Here is a 12,757-nt window from a genome sequence, read left to right on the forward strand (position 1 = left end):
CTCTAGGGGGTTTCTAGTGTGTTCTGGGTGGTTTCTAGTGTTCTAAGGGGTTTCTATGGTTCTATGGTCTTTTTAGAATATTTTTTAGAATATTCTAGGTCATTACCAGGATTTTCTGTGGTTGCAAATTGTAAGTCTGATTGCTTCTATAAGTAACAGTGCACCTATTTTCAATAAACCACATGAGGTTTGAGGTTCATGTCTGTTGGACACCCAAAGTTTGAGCAATAGTAAAAGTGTTTGATCTATCAAGCGCTACTAATTAACCTCACCTTTATACTCACTTAACCACGAAACTCAACACCCCAACAAATTAGCATTTGAATCCTGCGCTTTGTTGTTTGCCTTAATTGAAACAGACAGCTAAGTTTTCTCTGAGGCTGCTCTCCGCACCGATGGCAATAACAGAATTAATGGATGCAGGCCAGTGTGTCTTGACCTTCTGTCCTGCATTACGAACACACATGTCAGGGTAATTGGATCCCTGAAGATATATGAGTGATTCTTAAGCGAAGTCTCCGTCACTGATCTATATGTCCACGTCCCATTTCCTTTGTGTCCATGAGCTCAGTATTGAGTTAGAGCTGCTGAAATGTCCTTTCAGGTCTAGTGCTGTCAGTAAATGCTGTCATTTGTCTTCCTAGATTAGAGGTTAAATATTATATGATTCCTTTCAAGCACCTGCAGGCAGATGCATGGAGATGGTCTTTGCTTCCATAGTGCTCCGAAACCCAATCCCAAAGTAAATCTCTGAGCAGAATTTGATTGCTCACAGATTGGTTCTTCTCAGGAAGGTTTTTGGAGGTTTCAGCATCAACTTTGCATGAGATGTTTCTCCAAAAGTAATAGACACAAATGAGACATTGAAGGATCAACATCATCCAAAATGTTTCTCCTCAGATTCCTGAGACAGGCACAAATAGAGAAGGGGATAGGGAAGATGTGGATTTTGGGAGACTTTGATGACTTTTGATAGGAGACTTCAAATCTGAGTACAGATTTACATTTACATTTACGCATTTAGCAGATGCTTTTATCCAAAGCGACTTACATTGCATTCAAGTTACAGTTTCTACATTTTATCAGCTCTTGCTTTCCCTGGGAATCGAACCCATGATCTTGGCGTTGCTAGCGCCATGCTCTACTATTTGATCTCTTCTAAATGTTTAGAGGAGGCTCATAAGATTACTGTGGTATTTTTCTTTAGTGAATAGTGTGACATATATAAGATCTAAGCAAAATTATCCTTCTGACCTCCATTTAGGGTCTTGAGTATCTATCCGTTTCATCTCTTTAGTTTCTAGGAGAATCAATTGAGGGATATTTGCTCTCTAGGAGAAACTGAGACATTACTAAGATCTTATTTGTGATTTTTCTTCTTTACATGGTCTGTCATACTTTAAGATGCAAGTCAAGGTCTTTATTTGCTCTCCAGTTAATTGAATTGCTGTCTAAGAGAAACAATTAAGATATAACAGATTTCATTGGTGGTTTGTCTTTACAAATAGGATCATTCCATGCTTTCAAAAACAAGAAAAAGTCTCCATTTGCTCTCCATTTAATCACACTCTGTGGACACAAGAAAAAGTCTTCAGAATCTGTCCATTTAATATCTTTACTTTCTAGAAGAATCACTTGAGAGATTGGAGATTTTCATGATTTCATGTCTTTTTCAGTTTCAGCCACACTTTAGACAAAAGCAAAAGTCTAAATTTTGCTTTGTTTATTCTGCTCTCAAATTCACTCATAAGCAAAAGACTCAATTTGGTCTTCATTTGAACTCATTGCTGTTTAGGAGAAACATCTGAGATGCTACAGAAACCTCATTTGTTGTTTCTTTTTCTTTCCCACAGGGAAACTTTGGAGCACAAGCAAAAGTCTCAAATTTCTCTCAATTTAATTTCTTTGTTGTTTAGGAAAAATAGAGACGTTACAAAATGTCTCATTTGTGTTTCTTCTCTACTGTGTCAGTCACACTTTCAAACACATTAAGAAGTCTCTTTACTGTCTAGGAGAAACAATTGAGACATTGCAGAGATCTCATTGGATGATTGGTGACACTTTGTGACTATAACGCAAATCTACACCTGATTTCCACCTAAACTGCCGCAATACAAGAGCAAAAACGTCCTCAGGACAAAGTAAATTAATAACAAACCACTTCCCGAAAAGAGGACGAACGACGTAAACCAATTTAAGCCACCATTCCAAATTAAAAAGAGTTGTTTAAGGGTATGAACTAAAAAGGGCAGCTACATTTACGTGAAGAAATGGAATTTGTAATAAATGAGCTTCGTGATCAGCAGGGAGAAGGTGAAAAAATATGAAAATTGCCAATAGAAGGGCAGGGGTTTTTATGTAAATGAATGCGAGAGCTGAAATTAACTCAACCCTCAGGGTGAGTGCGTTATCACTTCCCTGCGTCGATGGAACTCCAGGGAATGGCAGGTTAACATCATAAAACAGCCGGCCAGGTTTGAGCCTCGTCAGGCTTTTTAATTTGAAGAATGTTTCTCCGAAGGGATGAATAGGCCGAGAGATTGAGCATTGTGGTCGAATCCACCTGTAGTGACCTTCACCAACTGTTGTAGCGCTCATATGTTTGTGTGTTCACTTTGTAGACACTTTTTCATATTTCACCTTTCTTTTTACAGCAGTGGCTACCTTGCTGGTTGCTAGGATGTTCTGTGTGGTTGCTATTATTTTCTGACTCATTGTTCTAATGAGTTTCAATGGTGTCCAGGGCCAGGGGTTGTTAGGATGTTGCTCAAGAGTTGCTATGATGTTTTATGGGGTTGTTCTGATGTGTTGCTAAGGTATTCTAGGTCGTTGCTGGGATGTTTGAGTGGGTTTATGAGCTGTTCTGGGTGGTTGCTAGGGTGTTGCCAAGATGGCTGCTATGGTATTCTAGGATTTCTTTGATGTTCTTGTGAGTTTTTATGTTCTGGAGGTTGTTAGGGTGTTGATAGAATGTTCTAGGAGGTTGCCAAAGCTTTCTGAGGGTTGCTAGGGTGTTGCTGGAATGTTTTATTCGATTTATGTGATGTTGTGGGTGGTCGCTATGGTGTTTAAGGGGGTTTCTATGATGTTCTGTGTGGTTGTTCTAGGAAGTTTCTATGACGTTTCTGGGAGTTGCTAGGATGTTGCTTGAGTGTAGCTGGGATCTTTTAGTAAGTGTTTGTTTTCTGGGTGGGTTCTAGGGTGTTGCTATGGTGTTTGAGGTGGTTGCTACAATGTTTTTACGCTTCTAAAGCAAACGAGTAATAGTAATAGTGGTGTAATTGGAACGCACTACGAATTAACCTCAACAAATTGACACCACAACATCTGAACTTTTCATTTTGTCATTTATCCTAATTCAAACTCTTTCTTTTTTCCAGCAATGGCCACCTGGTTACCAGCGGTCCTACTGGTGCTACAAGTAACCACTGCATCCTCTGAAGAGCCCATACTGGAGTTTTCCACAGACACGCCCATCAATAACGTGGCACAGGACCCACAGACTGGCCGTGTTTACCTGGGTGCTGTCAATGCCATTTATCAGTTGAACTCTTCATTGTATCTTGAGGCCAGAGCTGAAACGGGGCCCAAGAAAGATGCGAGGGGTTGCACCCCTCCGGTGTCTACTTGTCAGGACCTGAAAGACACCAACAACACCAATAAACTCTTGCTGGTTCATTCGGATAACGGGTCGCTGATTGTCTGTGGGAGCTTATACCGAGGAATCTGCTCTCTGCTGAACCTCACCAACGTCAAAGAGCAGATATACTACAGCGACAGCAAAGGGGAGCGGACCTACGCCACCAGTACCGAAGAGCATGTTTCTGTGGTAGGAGTCATGGCCACGCTTGAAATCGACGATAAACCGTTCAGCGTCTTTTTAGTCGGGAAGGGCTATGGAAGCATGGACAGCTCCAAACTCATCAGCACCAGAATCGTGCAGAACTACCGCGACTGGGTTGTGTTCGAGAGCATCATCGAGGCATCTACGGTCCAGGCAGTTCCCTTCGTTCCCAAGTATCTTCACGACTTCCGTTTTGCCTTTAAAAACGACAACTTTGTCTACTTTCTATTTTCACGCACTCTCGGCGGGACGGACAACAAAAACTTTACTTTCGTTTCGCGTCTCTGCGAGAATGACAATCACTATTATTCGTACACGGAGCTTCAGCTTAGTTGTGGTGTGAAGAATCGTTACAATAAAGTCCAGGCTGCATATTTGACAGACCCAGGAAAGAGCTGGCCCAGGCCATGTCCGAATCTGGAGAGTACGGGAATGTCCGGGAGTGGGACAAAGTCTTGTTTGTGGTGGCTAGCTCAGAGGAAGGGGCCACCGAATCAGCTCTGTGTATGTATCCCCTTAAAAACATCAACCAGAAACTCTTGGCCATCGTTACCGCATGCTACACAAACAATGGCAAGATTGATGACAGATTAGTTGTGGAGAGTCCCTACACGTCCAGTAAAGATGATCCATGTGTCAAACATGATGTAAGTAGCAGCTTTCATAACATTGATCAAAGTGGAAAATTTATTTCTTGCCAGTTTAACAACTGACAATGTTTATCTTAGCTTTAACATTTTTTATTTAATTTTATATTTTAAATATTTTATTTTATTTTATTTCTGCATTGATAACCGTTATTTACCGTTATTATATATGCTATAATAATTTTATTTATATATATATATATATATATATATATATATATATATATATATATATATATATATATATATATATAAGATTATTTTAAGTATTATATATATTTTTATATCAATTTAAGATCAAACTTTTTAGATGATTTGATCTATTGATCAAACCCTTGAAAATGAATTATATTTTTAAAAATGTTTTCTTTTTTTAAGCTTTCATGAAAACGAGCTCCACATTTTTGAGTGATTTCAGTGCTGTCCCGGTTAAAAGTGTGTTTTGGGAAAACTGCAGCAAGAACTAATGATTTTTATGTGCTTAACATACAGCACCCGAAGCGTAGAGATTTACAAAATGTGCTCTTTTATAACCCATTTAACTTCTGTGATGCAGTGAAAGAAGATACTAGGAATAATATTTTAGAGCTGGAGCAAGTTATTATATTTTGATGAAAGATTAACAAGACAAGGCCAGTAGCGTATAAATAGTACATTTTGATATCATGTTTATTGTAGTGTCTGTTTCCCTTAACTCTTTGTTGTCTTGCAGAAAGACATTGTAAACCAGTACAAGTGCGGAGCCGATTTTCTCCCGTCTCCATTGGCCAGTCGACAGGAGTTTGCCTTGAAGGCCAATCCCCTCTTCGTCAGGCAGAACCTGCTGACCGCAGTGGCCGTGGCTGTCGAGAATGATCACACCATTGCTTTTCTTGGACACAATGCCGGAGAGGTGATCAAGGTGAGATAAGCTGTGTTAAATTCAAAAAACCATATGCTCACCCTGATGCCATTGCAAATCACTCTGAGTTTTTCTTCTCTGGAACACAAAAGAAGACCTTTTTGTTTAGTTCTTTTTAATACAATAGGTGGGTTTCCATAAACTGGCACTAAATACCACGAAGAAATGTAGGAGACGGCAGGCGGTGGCTGCTGCTGTTTGGGAACGAAGTCGTGTAAGACAATAAATACTTTGACAGACTTTACTCTGGCACTTCAGAATGAGCATACAGTAACAACATTTCAGATGCCGAGCAACAAGATTGGTCCGCTGGTTAGTCATGTTATGTCGTCCCATAGCGCAAAGACTTTTTTGATGCATACAGATGAACTGCAAATTTTATTCGGCAAATCTCCCATTATTCGCGTTAACCGCATTAAGTTTTTTTTGTTTTGTTTCCGAAATTTGTCATTTCCATGACTGCGATACTTCAAAATGCATATTAAACAGGGTGGTAGAAACATCGCTAATGAAATTGAATAGAACTTTTTAGATTGTAAAACTATCATTAAAAGATGTCAACATTTAAGTCTTTTCCATTGTTCATGCTTGAAGTAGCAATGTGAATGAATCTTTTGAGTCAGTTGAATCTTTTCAGTGAATCATTTAATGCACTTCACAAAACTAACTGATTTTGTTCTCGAGTTCAACTCTGTGATTATTAGTGAAAAATTACCAACATTTTTCTCACACAAAGTTATCGTATGACTTTAGAAGATTTGAAATATAGTGCAAAAATTCCTATCTGCTACATTAATGATATTTTTATGATGCTTTAATATATTTTTGAAGCTTGAAAGCATCAGTTCTCTTAATTTATTATGACCTGGAAAAGAACAGCCAGCACAGTATTCAAAATTTCTCCTTTCGTGCTCCAAAAAAGAAAGTCATACATGAAAATAAGTAAATGACACATCCTCAACTAACCCTTTAACTAACTTTTCCTCGATGTAAAAATAACCAAAAATTGACAGCCCGTAGGAGGACGCCGAAAAGAGGCCTTGTTAAGGAAATGTTGAGGAAATTTGAGACAACCAATTAGCGAACCGCTACAACCAGCTAGCTAGCTGGTGTCACACACCTGATTTAGCATGCTCATCACAAAGTTAGAGTTTAGGCTTTGGCAGGTGAGGGAATTGGAGGGTGAACGTAGCGAATCTCTGACAGAGGGATGAAAGAGAAAAAGATATTACTGTCACCGAACCCAGACACAACTAAACACGTTAGACAATATATTAGAAATAATGAACCTCTCGCTCCACTTGAGTCCAATTCGTAGGTCCCAATAAAAAGGCTTTGTTAGAGCTGATTATTTGTAGGACAGACAGATGAAATTGAGCGATAGATGGATAAAAACAGTCCAGATGGAGGTTTTGGTGAGTTTGCTGCAAACGGAGCCGGGTTTTATGGTCATTATGCGGCTTGTAGGCTATTAGTTGGGAGTTGACACGTTGTCAGGTGCGGCTCAGGTGCGTGGGACGTGCTGAGGGGGTTTTGTGTGGTCCGTAAATATGACAGATGTGTCCTGTCCTGTGCTCGACTGTTTAATTGCTGGTTTCTCTGTGTCTATTGTTCTCTCTTTACCCAGGTACATTTGTCAAACCAGCCAGAGGCGTACAACCCCGGTCCGGGCTACAAAACCAGCGGCTACATAAATAAGAACCTTTTCTTTGACAAAACCCAGGCGCACTTGTACATCACCACTGAGAAAAAGGTACGAGGCTGGAGTCATTTATCATAGACGGTGTACTGGGTAGCGGCTCTTTGATTATCGCTGCCTTGACCTCAGAAAACGCATGATTGCGATTATTTCAGCCTCTTTTGTGGTTACGCCTCCTGTTGGTGCTGAAATATACGTTGTTGTTTTTTGTTTTTTTAAGGCATCAATATAGTGTACATCTTGCTGAGCTTATGACCTTTCGGTGGTGTAATTGCAGTTTTTATTGAAATTCTTAGTGCTTTACAGAGAAGACAACAAACAGCAATTTTCTGCATTTAATTCTGCTCGAACTGATTAACACACAGGCTTCGTTTAGATTAGTTCATTTCAGTGTGAACTTATTTACTTTTCAAAAAACGACTTTACTTTTTTATGGTTTTGGCTATTGTCTCATTGGGACCTTTTAAAATCTATTGAATTGTAACTGCTTTTGCATTGCATCCTTTAGATGCATCCTAGCTCTATCGAGTGCAACTTTATTTGAATCGTTTCATTGATTTGTGGTCATGCAGATCACAAAGGTGCCCGTACAGGCCTGCCATCTGAAGTCAGACTGCCGGTCGTGTGTCGCTCAGAGAGATCCGTACTGTGGCTGGTGTGTCCTGGAGGGAAGGTATCCACATTTTCGATTTAAAATTGTGCTCATGTCTGAGTTTTATTAAGTTTAAATCCAGCTTCTGTTTCCATTGTACTTGCCAATTAAAATAGAAAATAAAATAAAATAATAAAATATATATGCAAAATAATGTATTAAATAAGATAATATAAATATTATATCAATATAATACACAATAAATTTAAGAAACTAAAATTGAAAATAAATCTATTTTTTTATATTTGAATTATTAAATTAATATATTATATTATATTAATACATAAATATTAGAATTATATTTGAATATATAGTGTTATGTTTATGTATTATTTGTATATATTACATGATATGCATATTTAAAAAAATAAAAGAAAAGAAAAATCTAATATAAAACAATTTTTGTTTTATTTTTAATGCTTATTTAGATTATACATTTTTGTTTATGTCATTAAATTGAATTTTGGATAGTGCTTTATTTATTTATTGTTTTATATTTAAATACACTTTTTATTTTCTTAAATTTATGTATTAAATTCATATAGTATTTATATATTACATACTACATAATATATATTCTTTAGTTAGAATTATAATAATTTATATAATTTATATATATATATATATATATATAATTTCTGTATTATTTTAAATGTAACTTATTGCATTTGTTTTACAGTTTTTAATTATCTATATTTTATATATTTACATACGCTTAAATTACTGTATGTATATGTAGATATATTATTTTGAATTTGAACAAATTTAAATCATGATTTTTACTGTATTCCTTTATATTATTTTAAATGTAAACTGATTGCATTTTGACAGTTTTTTTGTAACTATTATATATATTTAATATATTTACATACACTTTCTATTTATATTACTGTATGTATATGTAGAAATATAATTTTTATTGAACCAACTGATTTCATGATTTTTATTATATTATTTACAGAATACAAAATTGACACAATCATCATGGTTTCCCGGAGCATACAGGGAATTATAATATTGTTGTATTTAATTGCATGAGGAGTGTTATGTTATAATGCGTTATTGATTGCGTAGATGCACCAGGAGATCGGAGTGCAGTCGCGCAGAGGAAAAGAACGGTTGGCTGTGGAGTCCGAACCAACAGTGTGTGAAAATCGTCTCTTTCCACCCGCCAAATCTCAGCTGCTTGAAGTCCCAGCAGGTACCAGCCTGAGTGTCGCGGACACAATTACCAGAGTCTTATTTTTAAACCAGACTGCTCAGCGCTGATTATGAGAAAAGCTGAGCATGACTCCCACACAATGAGGCCATATTGGTGAACAGACGGTGAAAACACAATGGGCGCTGATGGCGTGTTTAGAATGCTGTTGTAAAGGTGCTGCCGTTGTGTTTTGCGCTTCAATGCAGTACGTTCTCTGATTTCGGGTTGCGTGTATTAAGAGGGCGCTTCTAGCTGTTTTATTGAGAGAAATGTTTAAAAATTGTTGTTTGTTCAAGAACATTCTTATGAAATCTTAACAATTATTCAGCCAAAGTTTGGAAGTGTTATTTTGGAATGCATGGAATAAACACAAAGCAGTCACCTCACTGTAGTCTGTGTGAATGTAATCTGTATATATATATGTAATAGCATCAAAGATTTTGGATTGAAATTATGAATTGTTTTGCTCCTTTCTCTCATATCAGAGTTGAGAGTTTGTTAAATGTCCCTCAGGTTGAGATAAACGTCCGAGCGCTGCCGATCCTCAGAGATTCAGACCGTATCCACTGCGCCTTCGGCTCTTATCAGAGCACTGCCAGGATGGTGGACGGCCGAATCAGTTGCCGCTTACCTGAACAGCATCTTATACCGCCGACACCTGCGCACCAAGGTACCTCACGACTCACGACACCGGACACGTCATATGTGTGTCAGACCCTGAATGAACTGTTCCTATCTGGCTATCTGTTCCTGAAAGCTTCTCATTTTGTATTATTTTGTATTACATTTCAATTACATTTACTCACAGTTTTCATTAAAGTATTTAATGAATAATTACTACATTAAATTGATTCATAAATTAAATTATTAATAAACAATTATTCAATATTGTTATGTTCCAGAATGATGTGGCTTTTAAAGCAATAGTTTAAATAAAAAAATGTGATTGGTAATTCAAGATGTTATATTATTTTTGTTTATTTATAATAAATAATACATGTTGTTCATAATAAATCATTTTTAATATCTATCTTATTATTCTTATGTTTAATTTTTTATTCATTTATCTTTTAAACAATTATTTAAATGTATTATTATTATTACTAGGATTATTAGAATTCATATAATGTTGCAGTCCAGTTCTTAAAATGGTCCAGAATTATGTGGGGTTTAAAGCAATAGTCTAACTTGAATAACTTAAAATTTGTAATAAACCTTTTTAATTTAATTTTGTTTTATTTTATTGTGATTTTCATTTATAAAAACAAATATGAAAGTGCAATGTATTTTAATATTTAATTGTTTTTCTATTAATTTTTTGATTTATTGTATTATTTTCAAGCTATTTCAAACCTGTATTTTGTTATGATTGTGAAATGTTTCACTGGTTTTCAGCATTTCATAGTGACCACATCTGTCAAGCTACTAAAATGGCAAAAATCACCATAAAAGAAGTCAGTCTGACTAATCTGCTCCTCCGTTTAGCGGTCTAATTTGTGAAAGAATCACTCTTTAGAGTTGATTCTTTCCCCTGAATCAGTTGATTTGGTTAAAAAATCAGACCGATCCACTTCAGCTCATTATGACTTTAATTTCACTCTGTTCCTCATTTGGAAGACTTGAAATGTAGTTCATATAGTCATAAGAACTACTTCAAGTCCACTTACAATGTTCATCAGGGTTTCTTAAGACTGTTTCTTTAAGACTCTGAGGCTGATGACCTTTGCTGTGATTAGCTAACCTTCTCCTGACCCTCTCTGTGCATTTTTTGCAGATTTCGTGGCGGTTCCGGTGCACATCTTTGTGAACGGTAGCGTGGAGGTGGCGTCCAGCGAGTACAAGTTCTACAACTGCGCAGCGACAGTCCGGAAAGCAGAGAATACGCCGTACGTTTGCTGTCTGGGCTCCTATTGTCAGCGAGTGTGTGTCTCCGCTTTATGCTGACACCACTGTGTGTGTATAATGAATACGAGCATCTGTAACGATGAGGTTTACTCATAAATTGTAATGCATCACTGAAGCTGGAATTGAATTTGCTTCTATAGAGACTTGCTTACGTTTTTTTTTTTTTCCTCCAAGAGCAGGAAATTGCTTTCGTTTCTCATTCATTCATCACACATGAAAGTCGATCTCTCATCTCTTTTTTTCCCCTTCTCCTTGTGTTTTTTAAGAGCTCTGGGACATTGCTGATGAATGAGTATTATTTGAAGTGCACCGGGACTATATGCTTTTACTCCAAACATTTACACACTGATGAAAAATTTAACTAGAACTCTGATTTGAATCCTCTGCTTTAATCGCTCCGCGTGTTTCTCCGCAGATGCACTTCCTGTGTAAGCAGCGCTTGGGGATGTCAGTGGAACATTGCGGCGCACACCTGCACGGATCTGAGCGACGCAGAAACCGGCGCCAATATAATCAAACACAGACAGGTACTGAACAGAGAATCAAATAAGCTCACATGCACCATTTTCTTCCTTTTTATCAGTAATAGTCTATTACACGCCTCACTTAGTACACATACACTACCGGTCAGAAAGGTTTATTCTGTAGGGATGCATTAAATTAATCAAAAGTGAAACATTTATAATGTTAAAAAAGATTTCTATTTCAAATAAATCTTTTGAATTTTCTGATCATCAAAAGATCCTGAAATAAAATACTTTCAAAAATATAAATAAAGTTATTTAAATTGTAATAATAATTTGTAATATTATAGTTTTTGACCAAATAAATGCAGCCTTGGTGAGCATAAGAGACTTCTTTCAAAAACATAAAAAAAAATACCAACCCCAAACTTTTTACTGATTGTGTACGACACCAAAACATCATAAAATGTGTTTGAAGCAATATATTAAACCTGAAATGGTGTTCACAACCATTTTACTTCAATAATTTTTTGAAAGGAAACCGAAAGAAATGCACCTGCTAGCCATCCTTGAGTTGTTTAAACTGCCAGTGTTGTCATAAAGATGTCAACTGTAATGGATAATTGTTTATGAATACATTTGATAATGTTTTAAGGAATGGTTCACCCAAAAATAAAAATGTGCTGAAAATGTACTCGCCCTTAGGCCGTCTAATTTGTAAATGGGTTTGTTTTTTCATAGATTTGGAGAAATATGTAGTAGGGATGTAACGATTCACTCAACTCACGATTCGATTCACGATTTTGATTTCACGATTCGATTCAGTTCACGGTTTTTCTTTTTAACAAAATGAGATTTAAGACAAATTATAAATTAAATGTGTCCTTTTGTTATTGCTTGGACAAAATGCTGCACGTTTCTTTGTGAAATTGAAATATAACACTATAATAATATATTAATATAGCACTTGCATATTATTGCTCTTTTGTTGGTTTTGATTGCTTCTATTGTCCTCATTTGTAAGTCGCTTTGTGTCTGCTAAATAATAACAAAATTTAAATATAATGTAAACGTAAATAACAAAACTAAATTTAAATTTTAAAACAAGCCCCAAATCAAATAAATAAGTTACACAAATAAAAAAAAATCTCTTCATATAAACAAAATAAGGCTTTGTCTGTGCTCTTTCCATTTGAAATTAGAGGCAACCACTGTATTTTAATCATGATCCAAACAAAGATGCTGCATACATGCAACATGAGCAGTTTTTAATCTAAATTAGACTGTATAATTTCGAAATTTGAAGCAAAAACAGAATGGGCTGACTTTTGTGAAACTATGGTGTTCACAACCATTTTACTTCAATAATTTTTTGAAAGGAAACAAAGAAAATAAAAAATATCTGCAAGAAACAGAAACAGCAGACGAGCTGAATGAGACGCAG

General features: G+C 36.2%; 1 protein-coding gene across 1 annotated transcript in view; it reads left to right on the top strand.

Annotated features, from left to right (window-relative positions):
- The window catches only part of plxnb2b (plexin b2b), a 202,569-nt gene that overhangs the window by 151,695 nt on the left and 38,117 nt on the right, over positions 1 to 12,757 (top strand). Inside the window, 9 exon segments of the mRNA XM_058766494.1 lie at positions 3,381 to 4,235; positions 4,238 to 4,491; positions 5,204 to 5,392; positions 7,020 to 7,145; positions 7,664 to 7,764; positions 8,818 to 8,944; positions 9,458 to 9,614; positions 10,719 to 10,830; positions 11,265 to 11,376. Of these exon segments, the coding sequence (XP_058622477.1) occupies positions 3,383 to 4,235; positions 4,238 to 4,491; positions 5,204 to 5,392; positions 7,020 to 7,145; positions 7,664 to 7,764; positions 8,818 to 8,944; positions 9,458 to 9,614; positions 10,719 to 10,830; positions 11,265 to 11,376 (2,031 nt within the window). The 5' untranslated portion in view covers positions 3,381 to 3,382.

This window comes from Onychostoma macrolepis, chromosome 25 (genome assembly GCF_012432095.1).
Source record: "Onychostoma macrolepis isolate SWU-2019 chromosome 25, ASM1243209v1, whole genome shotgun sequence".
Taxonomy (NCBI): Eukaryota; Metazoa; Chordata; class Actinopteri; order Cypriniformes; family Cyprinidae; genus Onychostoma; species Onychostoma macrolepis.